This window comes from Tamandua tetradactyla, chromosome 13 (assembly GCF_023851605.1).
Source record: "Tamandua tetradactyla isolate mTamTet1 chromosome 13, mTamTet1.pri, whole genome shotgun sequence".
Lineage (NCBI taxonomy): Eukaryota > Metazoa > Chordata > Mammalia > Pilosa > Myrmecophagidae > Tamandua > Tamandua tetradactyla.
In genome coordinates, this window is record NC_135339.1 from 48,876,116 (window position 1) to 48,903,286 (window position 27,171).

A 27,171-nucleotide genomic window follows, 5' to 3' on the forward strand; every position below is an offset into this window, starting at 1 on the left:
GATGGAGAATTATTAATTTAGATATAATCTGGTGTGCCTTCCTATTTGCCAACAATTCCTCCAGGAACCAAGTCTGACCCAAGTTAGGACAGTAACATTCCCTTCACTGGTGCTTTGAACTGCCATCTGATGGTGCAGGTCTCCTAAAGAGATGGTCCATGAGTTCATATGATGATCTCATCCAAGCATCCTTGAGTCTTTACTGAGCCTTTTTTCTAGAGCAGTTTCTTTAATTTTGCAAATGTCATTTTAGTACTTTGGTTTAGCAAGCTATGGTTGGTTTCTGTTGCTTGTAACCAAAATATCTTAACTTATGCAGAAATTCATACCAAAAGTGAAGTGGAAAGTGCAGGACAACCACCCTCCCCCCCCCCCAATAAAAAAGGCAAATGACAATGTCTACCACAGGCTTCATTCCAATGAGATTGTCTACTATGGATGCTATTCCCATACCCAAGCTTGTATTAGAACTTTAGGAAGAATGGAAATGTCAAGGTTTTTTATTAGCATCTTCTTGTTGCTTTCTCCAAAGTATTCTGCATATACCCCTATTCTCTAACCCCTCTGCTGAACTCACAGTCCATGAAAACATGTCCCCAAATCCAAACTTCCTGATTCATCCCATATTCACACACATTCTTTTCCTCCCTGGTCTGATTGTTTCTTGGCTCTTTCTATAATGAAAGTAAGAATAACAAATACTTATAAGGCACAGACTTCAGGGCAAGTGCTGTTTTGATACTTTATGTATAATTCTTAAAACAAATCTGTGAGAAGACACTAGTATCAACTTTACTTTACAGCTGAGGGAAATAAGACATGGAGAAATTAAGTACCTTGCCAAAGTTACATAGCTAGTAGAGAAAGAGCTGGAATTCAATGCCATGCAGTCTGTCTCCAGATTCTGGGCTCTTAAGCACTGCCCTAGACAGCCCCATAATATATACACATATTTTGTATATCTGATGTAGACAAATGCACACTTTTGTGGCAAGGGCATAGACTTTGAAGCCAAGGTTAGTGGCTTTAATCTTTTCTTTATATGTTTCTAGTGTATAACCTTGGAGAGATTATTAATCTTCCTGAACTTGAGTTTTTTCCAACTGTAAAATGGGTACAATTCTAACTCAAAGACCTATTGTAGGATTAATGAGCCAGTTGATAGAAATCATCATTCACGTAGAAGGTGGCCAATAACCACCAGTTCCCTCTTCTTTGTATATTTGTGGATGGGGCATCTTCTATATTGCCACTCACCCACCCACACCCCTCACACACACCCCACACCCCCACCACCCCACCCCGCCAGAGACACTCCCCATTGTTTTACATTCTTCTCTCTGCCCAGGGTGCATATAAGAACTAGGTCAATAAGTTCCCTTGGCCTTTGATTTCTCAGTCAGTCTAGCCAATGGAAATCTTGAACAGGACATCAGGAAGGAAAAGAATGAGGTTGAGCTATTTATTGCCATGGTGTCCTTCTTCTGAGGTAATCTTAGGATGGCTGCATCCCCCCACTGCAAGTCACAGCTCATCTCAATGTGGCTTTGTCTACTTGACTTTCTCCTTCCGGGTTCTGGTAACCACTTTCTCCCACCTGCCTTCAGGTCCAAAGTTAGTAACAGCTCACTTGTTGTCACCCATACAGCATTACACTATACCTTGGGGTTCCCCTCATTAGATGATCATATAATCTTTTTTGTCAAGACATTTTGAGAGTGAACCAGGGCACATTGATAATACCAGGTCAGCAGGCAAAATCAGGGACTGTCGTGAGCCAAACTGGGATGTATGGTCTCCCCACCTTTTGCTTTACTTATGTAGCCCCTTCTTTAAACCCGGCTAAATTATTCTATTTTCCCCCATACATACTGTTCCAATAGATAGACAGACTAACAATATGTTGTGACTTAAAGTTCTACATTGCAATGCATATGCAATAGTTTAGAGAGCACATCATGAAGGTATTTATTTTCCTTTCCTCCTTTCAGAGCCAAATTATTTCCTATTGGGGTTACCCCTATGAAAACTATGATGTTGTGACCAAAGATGGTTATGTCCTTGGAATTTACAGGATTCCTCATGGAAGAGGATGCTCAAAGACAACGGGTAGGTTTTATTTCATTTTGAAAGTGATAATGCCTGAAGCAGTGATGCTTAGATGCCCTGGAAGCAGCAGGGCAGCCTTGGTTCTGAAATAGGTCTTAGTTCCTTCCATTAAAGTGGGAATCATTGTGTCTTTCTCAACTACCCCATTGCATTTGCATAACCCTTTGGAGGTTTTAAAGAATTTTCATATATACTGTTAAGTTCTCTCCCTTTCTCTCCTTTTCTCCACCACTTTACCCTCCTTACAAACAGGGAAAACTTGTTCTTACAGTAGAGTGCCCTTTCCAGTTTTGAAAGCCAGAAACCTAAGAGTCATTCTTGATACCATCTCCTCCCTCACCTCATATCCAGCCATCCCAAAGATCTATCAATTTTATCATCTAAATTTCTTTTTAATTTGAAAACTTCTCTCCATTTTAACATCATTCAAGTCTCGGCTTGGATGTCATCTCTTGCATCAACTGCTGTATCTCCTCCTAACTGGTGTTACACTACTTGTAATCAGTTCTCTATCTGAGCCAGTGTGATTTTTTTTTAAAGTTAATCTGATCTTTTAATTCCAGGCTTAAACATCCCATTGATCTTGAGATAAATACCCTATGAGGCCCTGAAGGACCTGCTCTCATATTTCCAGCCACGTGTACCACCACATTCCCCTGGCTTCTCTGAATAGAACACACTGGTTTTCCTTGAGTTCTTAATTGCTCCCTGTCCCTTCCCTTTAATCCAATGGCTTTTGCCCAGAAGGTTCCCCACTGATGTCCACATTTTGCTACACCACTTAACTCATTTCCAGATTTTAGTTTATGCACATTACTTTTTCAGGGAATCTTTTCATACCCCCTCCCTGTTGTTTGTTTCATTGAGTTAAGTGCTTCACCTGCATTACCACATCTACCCTTCCTAATAACCCTCTGAGGTAGGTATTATTATCACTACCAATTTATAGATGTGAAAACTGAGACTTCAGAGTGTAATTTTCCCGTGCCGCACATATAGAAAGAAAGAAGTTGAACAAGATTTGAACTTAAGCAAAACTTAAAAGTTTTGTAATCAAGCACTTCTTGAGAAATATTATTACCTGAATAATAATAATAGAGCTAATACTTATTGTGCTAGATGGTCTTTTAAGTGACTTAATCCTTATCGTTATAATGACACTATGAGATAGAATCTGTTATTCTCCATTATACAGATGAGTTAACTGAGGGCAAAGATACTAATAAGTGACAATGGATTTTGAACCAAGTCTCTCTAACCCCAGTACTACATAACAAAACAATGCATTCTATATAATCCCAATTTTACAAATGAGGAAAAACAAGACATAGAGAAGATAAATAACTTGTCCAGTAAGTAGTTCAGAAAATATTGGAATCTTTTGTCTGTCACCAAATTTCATCTTTTATCTTTTCTTCTATACTACTGGAAGTCAGTAAGAGACTTTCTCATAAACACTGAAGAAGTTCAGACATGAAATTCTTGTTGCCTGTGTTTTACAGGTCAAAAGCCTGTTGTGTATTTGCAGCATGGCTTAATTGCCTCTGCCAGTAACTGGATTTGCAATCTGCCCAACAACAGCTTGGCTTTCCTTCTGGCAGATACTGGTTATGATGTGTGGCTGGGGAATAGTCGGGGAAACACTTGGTCCAGAAAACACTTGCAATTATCACCCCAGTCACCAGAATACTGGGCCTTCAGGTAAGGAGATACCTACTAATGAATAAGGGGTGTACTTTGTTCAGTTAGAAGTCTGGACAACCTCTCATTTTCCCTTCTTGTTCAAATGCATCTAATGGGATCCAGGAAATGGATCCTCCACCCAGGCTTCCTTCACAGCCTCTGAAGAAAGACCCATATTATTGCATTATTGGTTTTTTTGTTGTTGTTCTTTTCTTCATTATAAAAAATGTAGATTCGCAGAAAAATCATGCAGAAAATACAAAGCTCCCATATAACACAGTAGTGTGATACATTTGTTACAATTGATGAAAGGGTACAATTATAATTATAACTATTGTCCATGGTTTACACTGGGGTTCCATGGTTGTGTTCTAGCCTGTTATTATTTTAAAATTTTTTATTCTAGTCACATATACACAACCTAAGATTTTCCTCTTGAAAAAAAGTTTTATCGCACACCATACAATATATCTAAAGTGTACAATTAGTGGTTCTCTGTATAATCACAGAGTTGTGCATTCATCACCACAATTAACTTTAGAGCATTCTCATTGCCCCAGAAGGAAAAATCCCATATCCCTTCTACCCCTCTATTATTGACACTTAGCATTAGTATAGTACCTTTCTTACACTTGATGAAATCACATTACAGTATTACTGTTAGAGTCCATAGTTTGCATTAGGTTTATTTTCCCCCATATACCACCCTATTATTAATACCTTGGAATAGTGACAAAGTTTGTTCTAGTTCCTGGAAGAACATTCTTATATTTCTACAACTGGCCACAGTCATCATCCACAACAGATAAAAAATTTTGCTCTTTTATTCTCTAGCTTTCTTTCTAGTGACACACATGACCGTAAACTTTCCCTTTCAACCATAGCTCAGTGCTGTTAACTCCACTCACAGTAATATGCGTTACCATCACCTCTATCCCTTCCCAAACATTTACAATCAACCTTATTAAAAATTATGTACAAATTAAGTGTCTACTCCCCATTCTCTCCCTCATTCTATCTCCTCGTCAACTATACTCTAGATTTTAACTCCAAGAATTTGCTCATTATAATTAGCTCATATTAATGAAACCACACAATATTTATCCCTTTGTGTCTGGCTTATTTCACTCAACATAATGGATAAACAAAATATGGTATATACATATAATAGAATATCATTCAGCTGTAAGAAGGAATGAAGTCCTGATGCGTGTGACAATATGAATGAACTTGAGATTTCCCTTTTAACCACAATCAAATATATAATTTGGTGCTGCTAATTATAGTCATAATGCTGTGTTACCATCCCCACCCATCCATTACCAAGAGTTTCCCTTCACCGCAAATAGAACTGTACAATTTAAGCATTAATTCCCCATTCCTTATACCCACCCTAGCCCCTGATAACCTAGTCTCTAACTCTATGAATTTCTTAAACTAATTATTTTATAATAGTGAGATCCTACAATTTTTGTCCTTTTGTGTCTGGCTTATATCACTGAACACAATGCTTCAAGGTTCACCCATGTTGTTGCATGTATCAGAACTTCATTCATTCTTAATGGCTGACTAATATTCCTTGGTATGTATCTACCACATTCTGTTTATCCATTCATTGATTGGTGGATGCTTAGGTTGCTTGCATCTTTTGGCAATTGTGAATAAAATGAACCAATATGAGCATCAGTGTGCAAATGTCTGAGTCTCCACCTTCAGTTCTTTTGGCTATATACCTAGAAGCGGAATTACTGGGTCCTATGGTAATTCTATACTTATGCTCTTTGTTTTTAAAACCCCTGCTTCCTGGTGTGCATGTGTGTGTGTGTGTGAGTGCGCAAAGTGTGTGAGTGCACGTGTGCATGTGGGGTCAAAAGTCAATTTTAGAAAGAATAGGTTAATTCCAGGACTGATAATCAACGTGGATCCTGGAGGAAGTTGTGAGACCCCTACCTTACTAAGAAGTAAAATGAAGCTGATAGAGAAATGGAAATAGGAGCAAGGTTCTGATAAAAAATCCTGAGCCCAAAATATTCATGGTAAGCCAAGAGTGAGCTAGTCCTTGGGTATAGATGATACTCTAATAGGCTGGCTGTGCTGAAACCATCCCTGGAATCAGGTCCTGGGGTAGTAAAGGACAGAGCCTGATCACAGATAGGATAGGGAGCACAGAGTTGGCGGCAGCAGCCATTGGATACTGTCTGCCTCAGAAACCAGGCCAGTGTAGTCACAGGAACAAATCCATACACTTACATAGGAGATAAGAACCAGGCCTTGAAGGTCAACAAAGCTGTGGTTCCTGGGCCTCATTTCTGCCTTGTTCCTGAAAGGCATTTGGCCTCTCCAAATCCACACCCCAGTGTAGATATGCCACCACACCATTGCAAGGGACATGAGCATTCCCTAGGCCGGTGTTTCCCAAACTGTATGAAGAATGAGAAGAACCTGAGATGACAGTTAGATATTCAGATTACCACCAGGCCTCTTCCCTGGAAGTTCTGATTTAGTGGATCAGGGCTGAGGCCTGAAAATCTGTTTACTTCCTTCTGTTTTATAAATAAGCACTCCAGGTAATTGTTCTTTCCAGGGGAGTTTAGTAAATCTGATATAGACATATGGGAAATATTACTAGCCTTGCAGTAGGCCTTTGAAAATCAGATTTTTCTGATTCATAAAAAATATTTCTTAAAAATGTTGGCTTTTCTTGGGCTTGGCAATGGATTCTTAGATATGACACCAAAAGCATGAGCAACAAAAGAAAAAAAGATAAATTGGACTTCATCAAAATGAAAACTTTTGTGCATCAAAGAACATTATCAAGAAAGTGAAAAGACAACCTACAGAATAGGAAAAAATGGTTGCAAATCATATATCTGATAAAGTTTTAATATCCGGAAGCTATAAAGGACTCTTACAACTCAACAACAAAAAGACAAACACAATTAGATAATGGGCAAAGGACTTGAGTAGACACTTCTCCAAAGAAAATATACAAATGACCAATTAAGTGCATGAAAAGATGCTCAACATATTAGACATGAGTGAAATGCAAATCAAAACCCCAATAAAATACTACTTCATACTCATTAGCATGGCTACTATTATTTTTTTTAAAGCAGAAAATAACACGAGTTGACTAGAATGTGAAGAAATAAAAACCCTCATGTATGGCTGGTACGAATGTAAAATGGTACAGCCACCATGAAAATGTTTGGCAGTTCCTCAAAAAGTTGAAAATAGAATTATCATATGATTTGGTAATTCCACCTCTAAGTATATACCCCAAAGAATTGAAAACAGGACTCAAACAGCACTTGAACATCAATGTACATATGGCATTGTCCACAATATCCAAAAGGTGGAAACAAACGAAGTGTCCATTAACAGATGAATGGTTAAACAAAATATGACATGTACAAACAATGGAATATTATTTGGCCATAAAAAGCAATGAATTTTGACAACACGCATCAGCCTCAAAGACATTGTGCTAAGTGAGAGACACTATCACAGAAGACCATATGCTATTTGATTCTATTCATAAGAAATTCAGAATAGGGAAATCCATTGAGACAGAAAGAAGATTAGTGGTTGCTTAGGGCTGCAGTGGGATTATGGGGTAGGGATATTATGAGTAGGCAATATGGGATTCTCCTGGATGTGATGAGAAAGTTTTGGTAATGGATGGTGGTCATAGCAGCACAACATTATTAATAAAATCAATGACACTTAAAATGATTAAGATGACATATTTTATGTATGTACCACAATAAAAAAAGAAGAAAGCAGGTTATTCTTTTCTAATAAAGGAAAATAGAAAACAAAATTTGTCTCTTGCAATCAAGATGATGGTCTTAACAGGCGCACTGTCTCATAATGTTGGATAATTAGGCTCTCAGTCTTATATGTAATAAAAGCAAAACATCTGTGTCTGTGGTAAATGTGCTTAAATATTACAGGTCTAACAATGTGATGTGTTTCCAATTTTGTTGTTCCTTCTCCTTGGCAGTATGGATGAGATGGCTAAATATGACCTTCCAGCCACCATCAATTTCATAGTAGAAAAAACTGGGCAGGAGCGACTCTTCTACGTGGGCCACTCTCAAGGAACCACCATCGGTGCGCTGGGGACAGATGTGACTGAGAATGGCTCTTTCCCTGTACTCATGACAGGGGTCAGGATTTCTTCTCTCTGTGCAGTATCTATTCTGGAAACCTGAGTGGGAAGCCATTTTACGGGCTGGTTTCTGAAGAGTGAAAAAAAGAATGGCAACAGGGACTTTTCCCCAACACTGAATTTGGAGGTTGATAGATAAGCCTGAAGGAGAGAGTATTAGGCATTTATTCATTTGTGCACTCAAGAAATATTTGTCAGAAACTGGGCTAGATGGCAGGGTAACAGAGATAATATGGCATGTTGTCCTTCCTATAAAGAGCTCACAGTGTAGTGAGGAACTCCAAAAAGAAAGCAGAGAATTACTAAACATGATCATTAGATGCTACAATCAGGGTGACTTTTATTGCCAGACATGAGCTGGAGTGGGCAAAATACAGGCAGGGCCACATTAGCTGTGCCACGAAGCACTCACCTCACTCCCCAAGCTGCTCTCTATTGGGCTAGAGACTTCAGCAATACCAACAGAATTCCCTCCAGCCTCTTTTCTCTGTCGTAATCTTATTCAGGTTTCTAGCATAAAGTAGGTCTTTACATGCCTGTACTGCACTAGGCATTTCTCATTGGAAACCACAGACATCTGGGACTATTATTATCATCAATATCTTACAAATGGCTGAATTTTGAGATCATTGATGATAATGCCAGGTAATACACTGAGTGCTTTGTGTATGGATGTGGACCCCTAAAAAGATTGCTATACGGATTCCATTACCTACATTTACAGATTGAGGAAACTGAGACTCATAGAGGGGAAGTAACTGACCTAAGTTTTCAACAGCTAGTGAGAGGGAAGCTGAGATCAGTGCCCAGGTTGTCTGATGCCAAAGATTGACACTTGGAGTTTATCTAGACATGCCTAACAACAGATACTTGAACCTTCTCCATAATACCCCAAATAAGTAGAAGTGTGCTCTCCAGGCATAGGAAACTCACTTTATTCTGAATTATCCAATTCTTTCCTTGAGAAATTCACGAAATCTTTCCCTACAAACAATACTTACCCAGAATTGTTTTTTGTTTGTTTTGTGTTGTGTTGTTTTTTAGTCTGGCTACTTCTACTATCATTTCAAATAGATGAAGATTTGTTTTAAACTAGTGTCTTGTTCCTTTTCAGCTTTCATAGCATTCTCTACAAATCCAGAACTAGCTAAAAGGATTAAAATCTTTTTTGCTTTGGCTCCAGTCATCACAGTAAAATACACCCGAAGTCCTCTGAAAAGTTTAACAGTTCTTTCTAGGAAAGTAGTCAAGGTACGTGACTTCCCCACATTTAAAACCAATAACTAAAAGTAGCTCTATTTCCATTCATTTCAAGGAGAGAACCTGTGATAAATGACATTTTACAGACTTCAGAACATCCCTGTGGGTTTACTATTATATGAAGTATTACTAGGAAAGCTCAGGAAGTTCATGCCAATATCATTCCATCCTATTGTCCACACCTATGTCTAGAAGCTTCTCTCCCATGTCACCCCTCAATCACCAGGTGAATCTATGAGGTTAAATTTCTCTCCAGTGTGCCCTAATTTTTCAGGGGCAGTATAGCATAGTAGTTGAGATCACAGCATGGAGCCAGATTGCTGGGCAAATTTGGGCAAGATCTTAAGCTCTCTGAATCATCTTCATCATCTGTAAAATGGGAATAATGATAGTCCCTACCTCATAGGGCTGCCCTGAGGATTAAGGGAGTTGTTACATGTAAATCCCTTAGAAGCAGGTCACGTACATTATTAGCCTTTAATAAATGTCAGCTATTATTATTGCTGTCATAAACTTCATACAGCACACCCTCTCCAACCATTTGAAGCCCAAACTTACTCAATTGCCTGCCATTTCACAGGCCCTCCTTCTGCCAATCCCCCAAACCCTAGACAACACCACAGGCCCCACATTCTCTCTGTCAACTGATAGCTAAGGAATTTGATCACTTACCCTGTCTAAGTGAATTTATGTAAATAAATTGTGAGTTGATGGATTTTCCTGTTGCATTGTAACATGGGCCTCTCCCATAGCAGAGTAACAGCTATTGTATCATCCAGAGATCTCAGAGAGAGCAAATGAAAGCAAAACAATCCTTACAGAACCCAGGGATTCTGGGAGTTGAGAAGAGTTGAGAGATAAACAAATTAGCTCATGGTGATTCAAGTCCAACCTATCAAGCCCAGAAAGATAGGTAGCAGGACAAGCCAAAAAATATATTTGCCTCATGGTACTTGGACCTCCTGTATCACAGAGGCTTCACAATAAGTTATATTGGGAGCTATTTTTAGAGTCAAGATCACTTGCATTACAGTTGTGTTCTTATTTATGTGTGTGTAGCCCAACCTTGACACCCTTGTCCATCCTTGGTTACCATTCTAGTATCATCCTAGATTATTCAGCAAACAACTTTGGATTCCTTGCTAATTTATTTCAGCATGCCCACCCAGATCAGAGATATTCTGGGATGGCAGGATCTTTCTACTCTCCTCAATTAACACAACCCTGCCTCAACCTTCCATGTGTTCTGTTTTCCTGGGGTATAGTACTGTGCAAGTCAATTCAGCAAAACAGTATTGCCTTATCAAAAGCATAGCATCAGGAAGCAGTTTATGTCTGTAAGGTGACTCTTCAGCAGATTGTAGGACTGAAAATTAGGGTACATGGGAGAGTAATGGAAGACTCAACTAAGGGTGGAGGGGACCAGTTAATGGAGGGAAGTTATGTCATTTTAAGGAGCTCAGACTTTTTCCTGTCCTAATGGGAAGCCATTGAAGAATGTTAAGCCAGGAAGGTGCACTGTCAGAGTCGCTTTTTAGAAAGATTGTCCTCAAAGAGCTGTTACTGCAATAGACGAGCTACTACGTGTCCCACTGATTCCTAGTAGAAATGTAATCATCGTAACGATAGAGCAAAGAAAGTGTTAGGCTAGAGAAAAGTAAAAATGCTTTTAGCTGGTGGAATCACAAGAGACTTCTTGAGTGAGATGGCATTTAAATTTTGGCTCAAGGACAAGAATTCAATATACAGGGTGGTGCAGAAAGGTCTTCCAAACCAAGGGGGAGTGATGCTTCAATGAGCAACACTGAAGCAACAGAGCTCAGGCCACAAGCGACCACATGTAACTGACTTAACTGGGATGGAAAATTCGTGAAGGAAAATATGAGCCTATATTTTATATTGATATTGAAAATATGGGTAAGTTTTAATAAGTTTTGAATGCCAAGCTGATGAATTTGAATTGATTCTGTAGGTGATAGGTGACCATAGACAATATTTACACAGAAAAGTGAGATGCATAATGCTCTTTTTAAGAAAGATTCTCCTGGTAACAAATGTGAGTAGATAAGTATAAAAGATATCAAGAGGGGCAAAAGTTCTGGAGAATGGTTATGGTTATACTTTGGTTAATAGGTGTTGGTGATTTGAACCAGAGTTGCATGAAAAGAAGATAAAATACATAGGATTTGGCAATTAAATGACAAAAAGCCTTTTAGGCATGGTGTAAACTTCAGAGGACAGAGCTTTCCTTCTCGTCCTTTGCTCTCTTTAGCCACATGTTCTCAGGGTGCTTGGAACATGACTTCCTCTTCCACTGGTGAGCTCCTGTACTGAGACAACTTGTGATTTGAACAAGCTTAACATATTCTAGTCTTCTCTCTTTATTTCTCCTGCTCTCTTTGGCATGATATGAGAATATGAAGTCCTGCTGTATTATATATTCTATTAATATTCCATTAAATATGGATTACCTTTGACAATACACAATAACCATTTTTCAAACTCTGAATTCAACAAATTATTCCCACTAGGGAACTACTGGATTGAATTTACCAAATATAGTGTAAGAGCTTATGGCACATTAGTACAATAACAGTAAATGCTAATTATTATTGTTCTTTGGTTGCAATTGCCAGTTACTAAAGGATTTGAGGAGAATGGCCAGTTTTTATTTCAAGTAGGTGTTGCCAAAAATTCTAAAGAGCTAAAAAAGTCTTTTACCATCCAATATAGTTTAAATGATGCTAAGTTTATCAAACTTGTTATTATGAAACAAAGGTAAGAATGGATTTATTTGTATACAGATTAAATATTAATTTATATTATGATATGAATGGTTCTTACAGTTCAAAAGATGAATTTGACTCACTTGCAACATTGCCTCTGAGATTCACTATTTTGGGTTAAGCTTTTGCCCCTAGAGTTCAATAAAAGATTCTGGAGGGCACAGCCCATTGCCTCGTTAGTTATAATAGCTACTGTTGTGGAGCTGTTTACTAGAGGCTAGGAACTATATTTGGTGCTTTCTAAAATGTGACCTATTATCTTCACAATAGTTTTACCTAGTAGATACTAATTTTTCGATTTTATATTGAGAACATTCAAGGTAATAGAAATTTAGTTACCTTCTTAAGATATGAGAGATGGAATTAGAATCAAATGCATGTATACCTGACTCCAAAACCTTACCAATTTCCCATGGGGACTGGTTTCTGAGGGGACATTCCAAGAAAACACCCCAGTTAAATGTTCTTGGGGAAAAGGCATCAAGAGGTGAGTTGGGAGAACCACCAAGGTGAGGTGTGAGGATGACAAAGGCAAAATTTAACAGGTTTGATGGTTTCAACAAGGACCAATACTGAGTAGACAGGAGCCTCTGTCCAGTCCTTGTCTGCATTACCACTTATTTTACACTTGATTACCAGATTCATGAGATTTGATTATTTTTTTAATTTATCTTGCAGGTTTTATTTGGGAATAAGATGTTCTACCCTCATTCATTTTTTGACCAATTTATTGCCACCAAGGTGTGTAACAGGAAGCTATTTCATCAAATTTGCAGCAACTTCCTATTTACTTTGAGTGGATTTGATCCAAAAAACTTAAACATGGTATGTGCAAGCAGTCAGGTCTGGGAAAGTAACCACTTTGTTGCACAGAGGGGATGAGAGTTTGTTCCGTACTACATGAAACCACATGTCAAGGTCTCACTTTTTGTTTCCTGAAATCTAGTAAGTATATGAATATACTTACTAGGAAGCAGCCCTTCCAACCAGGGCTAAGGGTCTATCACGTTTAAAGGAGGATTCTCACCAACTATTGCTTTTGCCCAAAATGCCACCTTTGAAATGCCATTCATTTGAATTAGGGCTATGATTTGAAAACTTATAATTAGGGCTATGATTTGAAAACTTATCTGGTGTCTGAAGACCTATCCCAGACCTAATGAAGTATAATTTCAGGTAGTAAGCCCAGATATCTTTTTTTAAAAACCAGTTTTCCACTTTTGTGGGTGATTTAGAAATAATAATTTTGTGATCCACTTACTTCCTTAATCCAAAGGGCTAAAGAAATGGCGTTTCATTGATAGCTGTAGAGCTACTATTATAACACATCCTAAGAAGGATAGATTTTGGGGTCCTTGTTAGATCATATCCAAATTAGTTGAGATCTTTTCCTTTCTGGGTTACCACTAGCTGAGTTGCCCAGAAAGTGGGAGGGCGAAAGAGAAGAAGCTACTCTTTACTCCCCAGATAGACAGGAAATAAGTTCGAAACCAGAGATATGACAGAACTGAAGGTGATTTCCACCTCAAAGACTTACCACCTAGACCCTATTCTCTCTCTTTCAGCTAGAAAACACTGATTAACACTTCCCTTGTTTTCATGCAAGATTTATAAGGGACTTTCTATACAAAGCATGCCTTAGCCACCAACATCTCATATTCCTTTCTCACTTTCTCTATTTACTAAAGAAACTATTCTCGCATATAAATTAGTGAAAGCATATCTTGTATATGGAAACATATATTATAGATGGAGCCAAGTAAGATGATCTTTAAGTAAATACAGAATAGGTCGTTTCAAAAGTATGATAGTTTGATAGATGTCTTAGTTTCCCAGCTGCTAAAACAAACATCACACAATAGGGTGGCTTAAACAATGGGAATTTGTTGGCTCATGACTTTGAGGCTAGGAGAAGTCCAAAACTGAGGCATCAGCAAAGCGATGCTTTCTTCCCAAAGACTGTGGTATTCATGGCTGGCTTCCAGTGGCCCTTGGGTCCTTGTCTTTTCTGTCACGTGGCAGTGCACACGGTGACACTCTCTCCTTCTCTTATGGGCTCTGTTGACTTCCAACTTCTTGCTTCCCCCCAGGGTCTTCTTCCATTATTACTGAATTTCTTCTGTTTACAAAGGACTCCAGTAATCTGGATGTAGACCAATCCTGTTTCAGTTGTCCATACCTTAATTGAAACAACATTTTCAAAGGTTCTATTTACAATGGGTTCACACCAACAGGAAAGGATCAAGATTAAGAACATTTCTGGTGTATGTAATTCAACCTACCCAAGTCCACCCTCTGGACCTGCAAAATAAATGTTCTTCCCATATGTGAAATACATCCATTCCATCATAACAACCCCAAATCCTTAAGTCATTCCAGTAACAACTCTAAGGTCAAAGTCTCATCAACATCAGTAATGGGTACGGTCCACCCTGGGACACAATTCCTGTCTGTCTGATGGACATGTGAAACCTAAAAAACAAATTATCTGCTTCCAATATACAGTGGTAGGGCAAGCATAAGATAGACATTCACATTCCCGAAGGTAGAATTGGAAAGAAAACAGAGGTCACAGGTCCCCAAAAAGTCTAAAACCTGGTACCACAAACTCCATTAGATTTCAAGATCTGAGAGTCATCTGTGGATCAATACTTTATCCCTCAGGTCTGCTGGAGTGGCAGCCCTGCACCTTCCAAGCACTTGCATACTGGCCATGCCCTCTCTGAATAGTGGGGTGGAGGCTTCACCCTCTCTGAGCATTAGATGGTGACCAGGCTCTCCATGAATGCATCTCTGATCATTGACGTGGCAACACTCTCCCTGAATATTGGGGCACAAGCCCCACATCCTCCAAGCACTGGGACAGATGGCCTGTGCCCTCCAAATGCAGGGTGGACCCACCTTTTCTACACACACATGAACTGGCCCACTCTCTTGGCTTGAGAAGATCTTTTGGGTATAGACCTTGGTTTCCATAGTTCTTCCCAAAGTTATTCTTCCTTCAATTGTTCCTTCTCAGTTCCTTCAATTTGTTCCTGGCAGTAGTTCTACTCAGACAATTTCACATAAACCTTGTTGACTCTGCAGTTCAAGGGTCTTCAAACCAACAGAGCAAAGGACTTTCCATAAATCCTTAATAGGTATTTGCATTTCCAATCCTGATTTCCACTGAAATGACTGACTGGGTCCATATTCAGGCATATCCTCTCTGACAAAGGATTTTTCAGTTAAACCCTTATATGGAACCCTGTTCTCTGGGAACTCACTTTTGAGAAACTCAGGGAAGCCCCTGATAGAGCCACTTATGGCCCTAGTCTCAGAGTACACTATCTGGATAGGCTAAGAATTTTCAAAATCATCAATCTCAGGTTTCTTTATACTTATGGGTTTAATTCAAGCTTATCTCATTCATCTCACTTTTACTATACGCCGTAAAGAGAAGCCAGACTGGACCTTCCACACCTAGCTTGGAAATCTCCTCAGCTAAATATCCAAGTTCATAACTTACAAATTCTGCCCTCTATCCAACATCAGAACACAATTTCACCAAGTTCTCTGCAAATTTATAATAAGGATCACCTTTCTTCCAGTTTCCAATAACACATTCATAGCTTCCTTTTAAGATCTCATTGGAAGTACTTTAATGATCATATTTCTACCAATGGTCTCTTCAAAGCAATCTAGGCTTTTCTATCAAATGCTTCACAATTCTTCCAGCTTCTACCCATTACCCAATTCCAAAGCCATTTCTACATTTTTTGGATATTTGTAATAGTGGCACTCCTTTTTCTAGTACTAAAAACTGTCCTAGTCACCCAGGAACAAATATCCTACAATGTGTAGCTTAAACAATGAAAATGTATTGGCTTTTGGTTTCGAGGTTAGGAGAGTTCCAAAACTGAGACATCATCAAAGTGATGCTTTCTTCCCAAACACTGCAGCATTCTGAGCCTGGCTGTCAGTGATCCTAGGGCCCTTGGCTTTTCTGTCGTGGCAGTGCATGTTACCTAGATATAGTAAGTGTTTACTGCTTGTTTAACTGTTCCTCGGTGTGTTACATATAACAATGCCCTCTTAATTGTTAAGTATTGTGTTACTTAAATATATAGTAAATGTTAAGTGTCTTTAGATTTGCCAGTTGGTATCTTACTGCATTCATGTTAGTCAAGTGTTCCTAATTGGTAACTGATTAGAGAAATTCTTTAAAATGGAAACCTTTGGGCTGTATTGAAAAATGGGGGGGAAAATTAGTTATGAGCTTATGAAAAAAAGTTTATTTCTGTAACACAATCTGGCCTCAATATGATTTAGAATCAAGGTAGAAATGGCCTAGGGAATGACTCTATGGAAAGAACACTTTATTGCTGTTAAAACTGTTCTGCAAAAGGGCAGAAATGGGATGAAATGAGGTATATTCAATCCTTTATTTGGCCCTCTCAAAGTGTTTCTGTGTTTCTATGTAACTAACTTTCTATTTATGTCTATCTGCCTGTTCAACATATATCTCATACCTCTGGATAGCCAAGTAACATACAATTCTCAAAGAGCTTTATTCAAATTGCTTAAAAATAAGCAGGCACTTTTATAAAAATATATAAAGTGGTACTTCTGTAGTAAAAAAAAAAAAGAAAGAAAGAATAGCCATCTGGCAGCAGAGTTCAAATTTTATAATAACTGTAAACAACCCTGGACATTAGAAAGAAACTGGCACTGGAATTTCCCTGAGCTACCAGAGAGCTGCCTCAGAGAAAAAGACAAAAGACCTTTTTCAATTATTTGGGTCATAGATTTAAGTGAAATAGAGCTAATAATTGGAAATAATTAAAAGACAGGCATGGAAACTCTCAAATCTGAGTGCCCTCACTGAAAATTTTTAAAACCAAGTTCAACAGATCAGACCTCATCTTTTCTTGTCTCACCTATCCCCACCCCCAGATTCTAACCACCCAAGGCAGATATGAGTGAAAAACTGAGTGTAGAAAGATGGCGGAGTTGTGGTTTAGAATTCTTTCAACTAAGCCTGGAGAGTAGAAATGGTAGGCATAGAAAATACTTTAGAATAGGCCATTTGTAAAAATTATTCTTTTTTCAATAATACCTTTGCAATGATAACCACAGCAATGAGATAATTATTGAAATACGAATAGGCTTGGAATAGGAGTAACTGAGTAATAAAAATTCACAGGCCAAGAACTCAATCGTAGAAATTCTGATTTGGTCGGTTTGGGTGACTTGTAGGTAGGTGCATTTTTAAAGCTCCATGTTTATAAAACTCATGTTAGTGAAAAATAGCTCTGTTGTAATGCAATTTAAATATGAGAGAAATAAATTTTCGTCTGATCTAGAAGAAATCTAAATGTTAACGGAGGATGGATTATATCCCACCAATTTTCTAAGAGACCTTAGAATATTGACCACCTTGTTTATCAAAAGGAACAGGGAAATATTTACAACTGTTATTATGAAGGGCTTTCTCTAAAGGCTCTTTGGAACTTAACACAGGATGAAGGAGGATGTTTCCTTTCCAGAGAGGTCACTGGGGCTTTTATCCCTTGACTTTTATCCCTCTACTCTTGGACCTGTCAGAAGTGAGTCTGGAAAGGATAGAGGCAGTATCTGAGATCTCTGATAGGCAAATACCCCTGTAGGATTTGCTGAGGTGCTTCTCAGGACAGAACTGGGGAGAAGGAAGTTCTTAAAAACAGCTTCTTTGATTAATATGTCTTCAGAGAAAATAGTAAGAGTTTTTTTCTTTAAACAAAATATTCAAATTTCTTTCAAATGTTTACTTCTGGTATATTTACCCTCTAAATGAGAAATAATCTCTTTACTCTGCAGAGTCGCTTGGATGTTTATTTGGCACAGGCCCCTGCAGGAACATCTGTTCAGAACATGCTGCACTGGGCTCAGGTACATGCGTCCTATTCCTGATACCACATACATGTGTCTCTGCAATATCCCTCGGGAGCACTTCCGAGAGAGCTCATCACAGGGTCTGGCAGGCACCTGCCACTGTCAGTGTGAGGTTCCGGAATCAACACCAACTCCTCATAGTGACAAGGCCTCTCTTTCCACGGAATCTGGTTTTGAGCCCCATTATTCCCCTTCTCCTTGTGGATTTTGAGCTCAGTTCTCAGATACTCTGATTTGAGTTCCCATCCTTCAATTATTCCATACTGCCTTTTCAAGAAAGTCTTCTATTTCCTCTTTGGCTCTACTAAAACTTTATAAAATGTTACAACCTACTCCAAAAAGATCTGTTCATCCTCGAGTTGGCATTTGGAGCATTTCAAAGTATAAAAAATAATGCTTTATTCAGAACAAGTCAGATACTGGGGAGGGATCAAAATAGGTTAATGTCTCATGTTCTATCTTCAGTTTAAGTTCAGTTATTGTGCTATTTTAACTCAGTATTCAGCAAGCTCAGAGGTAAGTCAAATTGCTATAGTTCTCTAGGAATATATATAATATGTCTTATTGTGTGTGTGTGTGTATATTTATATATATATATATATATATATATATATATATATATATATATATATATATATATATATATATATATATATCATCCCTTTCATTATGTAACCTTTGCCTGATTTCTTGGCTAATGGCTTTAGTCTCAAACCCTTTTGGAAAGTAGAAGGCATTCTTTTGGGAGGAGAGGGGAATCAATGCGTGTAGGGAGGAAAGAGAGAAAGAGGTTGGCCACTGGGATCTCTAGGAATTTGCATTTTGGCCTGCTTTAAAATTGAGAACCACACTAAAGATTTAGAGAAACAGTTCTCTTTAGTACAGGTATGGATTGAAACTCAAGTTGAAGTTTGTTGTATTGCTTTGAAGAGCTCTACATTCAGGAGATCAGCTTTCAAGTTCCTACAGGAAGAAAGATGTTCAGAGACATGGGGCCTCCTACTGGTGAGGAGACAGATAAACCCTCTGATGGGCACGGTCTCCCAGTAAACTCAACTTCAGTTCATGTTTATTGAGCACTTATTATGTGTTCTTCCTGCTGTTCACATGCACAATTTCATTCACTCTCATTGGATTCTTGCAACAATCTTTCAGTGAAGACCCTGCTATCCTAATTCTTCAAAGGTTTTAGCCAACCCCTTATAAATTCCTTAGCTGACTTCTCTTAAGAATGCTTCTGCTTTGACAGTCCCTTCAGGAGAGAATAAAGAAGGGGCATGAAGTATGTGGTCACAAGTTTTGCAGCCGGCTGAGGCAAGGATGATGATGATGGTATTAACATTAGTAAAAAGAGCTAATTGTTGAGCATTACTAGGTGTTATGTGCTTGACCCTATTCATCACCTTATTTAATCTTCATGACCTGATGAGATAAATATGATCATTTTCCTTTCACAAATGAGGAAACAAGTTTACAGAAGTTAAGTATCTTGCCCTGAGTCACAGATTCTATAATTGGCTAAGCTTGAATTCAAGCCCAGGTCTGTTTGATGCTAGAAGCCATACTCTTAAATTGTACAGTGCGCTCTTCTGCCACCCAGGGCTGAAAACCTGGGGAATTCAAGCAGCAGCCCACTGATCTCCTGCAAGCATAAACCAAGATGGAAATAACTTTTAATTAAAAATTGAGAGAAGATCAATGAATGTGAAAATAAAACCCTGAGACTCAAGCTTAGTAGAAAACCCCCTTACAGTATAGTCTGGGAATGTTTTAACAAAATACTTGAGGTAAACTGTGGAAAGTTTTCACCTCCTGCCTCTAATGCACATGAAAAAGAACAGAAAAATGAAAGTCAATGTGTATAAATGTTTCTATTCTAAAATCTGAAGTCTGAAAATAAAAATGCTGAAATGGCCCCTGCCTGGTGACTCAATGGCTCAGCCCGTGGCTCTGTTACTTTTTATATGAAGGCAGGTTGGCCCATCAGGCAAGGGGCAGGCTGCAGCCCACCCAAAAAGCATGGAGGGAGTTCTGTGGGTGGGCGTTTCTCTACAAGTATAATGAAAATGTTTAAGAATGGGGGTGCAAGGGTAGTTGAGTGGTAGAATTCTCCCCTGCCATGCAGGAGACCCAGGTTCGAATCCTGGTCCGTGCACCAAAAACAAACAAATAAGCAAAACAAACAAACAAAAATTCAACAAATGGTGCTGCAATAACGGGATGCTCACATGGAAAAATAATGAAATGTGACCCTACCATACAGCATACAAAAATAAAAAATGTTTAAGAATAGGGAGTATAATCATAATAGCCTGACCACATGACTAGGATAAAAAAGGTATAAAGATGTTGAATAGTAATAACAGTAATTTTTTAATGCATGAAATGTATAGCTAGTGCCTTTTTTAAAAGAAATTATCAAAATTCCGGGAGTCAATATATTCAAGAAGCATTCAATTGAACATTCTTTTTCAAATTTTTACGTGTAGTATTACAACATTTAAAGGCACCCTGCCTAACGATTTTCACTGGGAAGGTATAGAGTGGAGTAAAAGGTTGTGTCTATAAGACATCAAGTCACCTCTGTGAATTAATTTAAATGTCATCATTTTAATTATTTGGCTTATTGACCTGTACTGAATTGAAAATAATGTGCCTAAGTAGTGGGATGTAATAGCAAACCTCTTTGTGTATTTCTTGTTTATTGTCTTTAAATAACACTATTTTCTTATACCACTTAAATTATGTTTAGTATTTTCATTTTATTTTAGGCTGCTAAATCTGGTCAGTTCCAAGCTTTTGATTGGGGAAACGCAGATCAGAACATGATGCATTTCTACCAGGTACAGTAATAATAATGATCAATAGCATAAAGCAATTAATTAATAAATAGAGCACACACTTGTTGAGTACCTACTAGATCTCATTCACTATGGGATATTTTTATATACATTAGGCTCTTATTGGATTCTAATTATGCTTAGTGGATTCTTACCATGTGCCAGATCATCATTTCTAATTCTCACAATGACTTTTCAAGGTAAATGCCATTATGTCCATTTTCCCAGAGGTTCAAGGTGTTTAGATAAATTGCAAATATTATTTAGGTAGTTAAAAAACAGGGATTCCTGGATCTAAAGTCCATTCTTCTTCCAGTATGCCTATTGCTTCTCAAAAAAAAAAAAAACACAGAAAACCTCAGCAATAATTGAGAACATATTTTGAAGACAGAATTAAAGATGCATACATCTTTGTTTCTAACGTATATTGACTTCTTATCCATCTCTAATAAAATGGACCAACTCAGTCCTAATGGTTCTTTCAGATACTATTTACTATTTATTGTTGAAAACTAACATATAAATTATTAAAGATATACCAGAGAGAAACAGCACCTTTAGGAAGAAATGATTGTATCTCAAGAAATGTTGTGTCAAGACATTTCTTGACATCACCTATGAAAATTTCAGGGGCAAAAATTCTATAAAAATTCTATTTCCCTTTAGTAGGGAAATGTGTATTTTCCTTGTTGTTGCTCTTTTATTATCTTTATTATTGTCATCCCAGTATATAAAGACATCCAATAATAATTTTGGCTTCTTGCTGATAGTCTGAGATCAAATTGAGCAAGTAGTCATCAAAGATGTGCTTTTTCCAATTCAAGAATATGGAAATTCTCTTAAATGATGAATTTTCAGTTATCATAATAACTGCAATAGTGATAATGCTTATCTGGCATGAAAAATCTGATATTTTCCCCTAAACTGCAGTAGTCAAATATGCATGGGTGTGTGTACACATATACACATTATTTACTGTTTACCACTGTTATTAACCAACCCTTTGTCCCAACAAGAGTCAATAGCTGTTTTTAGCAAAAGCTTCTTTTGGGAGATGACCTTTCTCTTAAGACTATATACCTGCTTCAATGAAGGGTAGGTCACAGCTTTTGCATTGATTCAGTCAAAATCATGACTACATGATAACTCAGGATCACTTATGGAGCTTTTCCTTGAGACTGTGAGGGGGGTGACAATAATTAAGGAAAACCTAAACAACACTGAGTTTGAAGTGTATGCATGTTCAAAAAGCAAGATCCTTACTTACAACTATAATTTAAAACACCATAAATTAGACCAGTATAATTAACAAAGAAATCACAATCCTATCTTACAAAGAAGAGAGAAAAATTTTTAGCCAAAAGCCACCAAATATTATTTTAATCCTAATCTTGATATTTGTTTTTGCTTTGTCATCTTCTGTAGCCCCTTCATCCTTAGCAGGGTAATGTTGTACTAAAGACCTTCTGCTTTTAGGGCCTCCTGAAACCTACTTTAGATCTTAAAACTTGTGGTATTTGTTGTTGCTTCTACTGTTGTGTTATTTTCCTACACTTTATCCCTCTCTGTCTTTGCATTTAAATATTTATGCTTTGCATTATTCTACTGAGAAGACTCAACAGTATAAAAAGAAAGAAAGAAAGAAAAAATGACTCTTTTTTTCATGGATTGCACTTTACATTTGAAACAAATTACCAGGCTTGCCTGAGCCCATCTTCCCTTTGCGTGCACCACTAGTCAGTGCTAATTTGCACTCAGTCCTCCTCTGCTCATTGCATTGCCTTTTCAAAGCTACAGATTCGTATTTACCACTTACTTCCAAGACCAGATCTAAGGTCTGTTAGTACCACGGACAGAGGTGATATCCTTAAACTACTTAGTAATGGAAAGATCCAGGCACTAACCCATCAACTAGTGGGTTGATGGGTTATCTAGGTACAGCCACCTAGAATGGCTGTACCAGTACCCTCTGCCTAAATATCAGCCTGCTTAGGGTGCACGTCAGGGGTCAGGGATTGCCCCTCAGGCAGACAACTTGTCCTTTAAGAAATCTCTTCCTGGCTAAGGTCCAGTCTCCTAAGGACCAACACCTTTATCTACATGACCTCTTCTTGCTAATCTTGTTGCCAAACTTACCTATGGTGACCAGTAATTATCTGTAATAGACAAATATCTTTCAGTTGCAAGCAGCAGAAACAAACTCTATGTTAGGTTTTACAAAAATAATAATAATAATAATATCTTAAGGAACTGGAAAGTTCAGTGGTAAATCACATAGCTAGGAACTTTGTCGTCAGTTCTCTCTCTCTCTCTTAATTCTGCTTCTGTATCTTTACTGCCATTCTTAGGCTCTTTCTAACATAGTAGTAAGATGGTAACTGGATGTGCTTAACTCGTATAGTTCTTTCATCCTCAACCCCAAAGGAAAAGCCAATATTTTTCTCAACTCTGGTAAAGAGTTTCAGGGAGATTTTTGTCACTTGCCCATCCCTCATACAACCGCTATGGCTTATGGAAAGGTGGACTAATAGTAACACCTGGATCATTCTGGAATGAGGGGATGGTGCCAATAGGATGGACTGAGTTAGCACAAATAAAGTATATGTTACTAGAAAGAAGGGGAGATGAGAGACTTGTAGGGGAGTAACATCAGCGCCACTGTCTTTTGCTATCATAGGTTGGCTTCTTTTTAATTATCGCATTTCCAATGTTTTTTTCATGCATCTGCCTCAATGCTTCCTGAAGGGGTTGCTGAGTCTCAATAATTTACTGAGCCCAGATTTCTGTATATGAGAAGGGCTATTATCCTACCTAACATTATGTTTGGGAAGAATATATTCCCCAAGTGCTACTAGGAAGATAGTCCCCTGTGGAAATAAGAACTTCCTTCCTCTAAGATTGTTTCCTATTTCCCCAAGTGCAAGTCAAGGATATAAAGGTTGTCCTTATTGTTCAGATTATTCACAATTTGTATTATTATACAAAAATGCTTAAGTTCTTTTTAAATTTTAACATTAAATGTTTATATATCATTAATTTCTAATTGCACCTTTGAGCATTTGAAGAATGGCTGAAATTTTAATTCTGTAATGTGGCTCTCTGGGAAAACTCTTTTATCCCTCTCTATCTCTTTCTTTGTATTTAGCTTACACCTCCTTTGTACAACGTTACTAAGATGGAAGTTCCAACAGCAGTATGGAGTGGTGGACAAGACCGCATAGCTGATCCAAGGGATATTGCAAATTTACTCCCTAAAATTTCCAACCTTATTTATTACAAGTGGATTCCACACTACAATCATGTGGATTTTTACCTTGGACAGGATGCACCCCAAGAAATTTACCAAGACTTAATTAAGTTGATGAAGGAATGTTTTCCAAATTAAATACACTTTCTCTCAGCAAGTGAATTTTGGTAATAATAATGTGGCATACAGACCATAATGTGGTTGATCCCCGGTGATTCCTACCTCCTGTATTTATGCATTTGTGTGATCTGCTTTCCTTGATTGTGGGTAGGTTATCCTCAAATATCTTAAGAGTACATGTGCTAGAGAGACATGTAATTGAGAATTCTTATACACAGATAAGTAACTTTATCTCACAGTTAAAAGTAATAAACATAATTATGCATTTGATAGAATTAGAAAACCATATCAACATCTGAGGGTGGGGGGATTAATCCTTACTAAATGAGTTTGTATTCTAAAGTCCGGAGTATTAAACCTGAATTTAATTATGGGAATATTTTATCTTTCATCACAAATGCAAGTGGATTTTATGTTTTTCACAGTGCAGTTTAATCTACTTTATGGAAATGAAGAGTAAAAAGAGAATGTATGATGCTTTTACAAAAGTGTATTAATAAATATTCATTGTCTATACTAGTACCCACACCGATGACCCACTTGGTCAATCAAGATTCAGTACCCTAGAGCCTATCACCCCCTGGAGAAATGCACCACTTTAAGATTTATAATGGAGGGCAAAGGATGTCTTTGTTTTGGTAGAGGAAAAAGGACGATTGTGAATGAGGAAGTGGGAAAGTGTACACCTATATTCTCAGCAGAAAGGTATTAAGAAAGTAAGTAACACACAGAAATATAAGATTTGAAATAAATTCCTTTAAAATTTTCCAAATTTTTAGACCTCTTGGAGAGCCTTCATATACATTTCACATAACTTCCCTGAGTAAACTTTTGAAGTAAGGCATTTTTCTACCAGTGATTAAAAACTCTCTTTGCTTTCCTCTCATACTCTTCTCTCAGGAGCTGCACAATCTAAATTTCCCTTTGATTGGTGCCCAGATGATTCAAATCCCGGGGTAATGCACCATGATAGGACTTGGGATGGATGAGAGATGTTTCTTCTACTCTAAAGTGGAAGAAAGCTCATTGTGATAGGGGTCATGGTGGGGAAGGGGAAGAAAAGAATGCAGGAAAATGTTTAGAAAGATTGGATTTAGGGAAGAATATATATAGAAGTTGAAGGCCTGGAAATTATTTTCCTTTAAACTGTCTGAGCCTGTACCTTACCAAGAAACTCTTCTCTACCCCATACCCCTAGTGGTCCCTTTACCCTAATTTGGAGATCACAAGCCTAAGGCATCATATGATATAAAGTCTAATAAAATAATGGAATATATAAAATAAGTTTTGCCAAGAAAGTCTTCAGTGTATGATCATTTATCACCTAATCTTAGTAAGTCATTCATTCAATCATTTTGAATATCTCCATTATTCTTGCATTAAGCACATATCACTCTCCAAAGGAGGATATTATAAAAAGCCATTTTGGCTTATGGACAAGAGGAGAAAGAGACTTATCAAAAAATCTGTTGAAATTTTTACTTTGTTATTATTAGTACTACTGTGTAAGTGTGAAACACTTGCTGTACCTTCATCAGAATTTTGTCATGCTGGTCCTCATCATTCTCAGAACCACCATCTCAATCTCTTTTGATCATCGCCTCATTTTTTACCTCTTCATCCTTTACCTTCTCAACAGTGGTTTGTGATTATCAGTGTACAGTTCTTGCAAATATATCAGAAAATGTGTCCATAAGTATTCCATGGTTTTGATGCTATTAAAAATGGCATTTTTATATTGTAATTTCCAGTTGTTCATTGCTAGCAAATGGTAATACAATAGATTTTTGTATATTGACATTGTATCCTATGACTTCAATAAATGAACTGTTAGCATTTGTAGATTTTTTAGGATTGTCTAGTACTACCATATCATCCGGAATAAAGACAGTTTTATATTTCCTTTCCCAATTTGGTGTGCATTTTATCTGTTCTGCTGTGCTTATTGCACTGGTTAATTAGCACCTCCAGAAGGATGTCAAAATGAAGAATGAGACTAGGTATTCTTGTTTTGTTTCTTGATTTTAGAGGAAAACATTTCACCCTTCACCCTATGTGTGACGTTCATTGTAGGCTCCCTTTATCAGGTTGAGAGAGTTCTTTGTATTCATAGTTTGGTGAGAGATTTTTATCATGAATGAGTGTTGATTTTTTTCAAATGTTTCTTCTTTATGTTGTGAGATGATTATATGGATAATCCCTTTTATATTGCTAATATAGTGAATTATGTAGATTGAGTTTGAGTATTATACCAATCTTGCTTTTCCACATAAACTATACTTGGACAAAGTGCATCATCAATTTTATGTATTGCTGGACTTAATTTGCTAATCTTTTGTTAGGAATGTTATGTCTATGTTCTTGAGTGATATTGGCTTATAGTTTTCTTTTCGTGTAATATCTTTGTCTTTTTTTGGTAACAGGGTAACATTAGCCTCATTGAATGGGATCAAAGTATTTCTTATTCCTTTATTTTCTTAAAGGGATATATAACATTGGTATTATTAAGCCATCAGTTTTCATTGTGGGAAGTTTCTTTTTTTAATTTTTTTATTGTGAAATATAACATACAAAAAGGCAAAAAATGTCAACGTCCATTGGAACAAGTAGCTACAGAACAGATTTCAGAGTTTGGTATGGGTTACATTTCCACAATTTTAGGTTTTTCCTTCTAGCTACTCTAAGACACTGGAATCTAAAAGAAATATCAATATAATGATTCAGCAATCATACCCATTTCTTAAATTCTATCTTCTCTGTTTTAACTCCACCTTCTACTTTGATCCTTCTCCCAATCTTTAGGGGTATTTGGGCTATGCCCATTCTGACTTTTTCACGTTGGAAAAGGCTGGTGATAATATGGGATGGGGGATAGAACAAGTTGATGTTCTTGGAGAGGCCAGCCCTGCTGGGTTTCAGGACTTATATGGACTAGGAATCTATTTGGAGGTTGTAGGTTTCTGGAAAGTAATCATAGTGCCTGAAACTTTTGTAGGATCTCAGATAGAGCCCTGGGTGTTCTTTAGGGTTAAAAGGAAT

At 37.5% G+C, this 27,171-nt stretch overlaps 1 protein-coding gene across 7 annotated transcripts in view; it reads left to right on the forward strand.

Moving 5' to 3' along the window:
- Positions 1–27,171, forward strand: part of LIPK (lipase family member K) — a 52,404-nt gene that overhangs the window by 17,370 nt on the left and 7,863 nt on the right. For 5 of the 7 annotated variants that reach the window (XM_077125346.1, XM_077125350.1, XM_077125347.1 and 2 more), the window contains 8 exons: positions 1,992–2,109; positions 3,612–3,810; positions 7,799–7,908; positions 9,081–9,217; positions 12,691–12,837; positions 17,851–17,922; positions 20,697–20,768; positions 23,911–26,031. In XM_077125346.1, coding sequence (XP_076981461.1) covers positions 1,992–2,109; positions 3,612–3,810; positions 7,799–7,908; positions 9,081–9,217; positions 12,691–12,837; positions 17,851–17,922; positions 20,697–20,768; positions 23,911–24,150 — 1,095 coding nt within the window. In that variant the 3' untranslated portion in view covers positions 24,151–26,031. Of the gene's footprint in view, positions 1–1,991; positions 2,110–3,611; positions 3,811–7,798; positions 7,909–9,080; positions 9,218–12,690; positions 12,838–17,850; positions 17,923–20,696; positions 20,769–23,910; positions 26,032–27,171 lie in introns of those variants that run through there. The other 2 variants (XM_077125349.1, XM_077125352.1) reach the window with 2 other exon arrangements.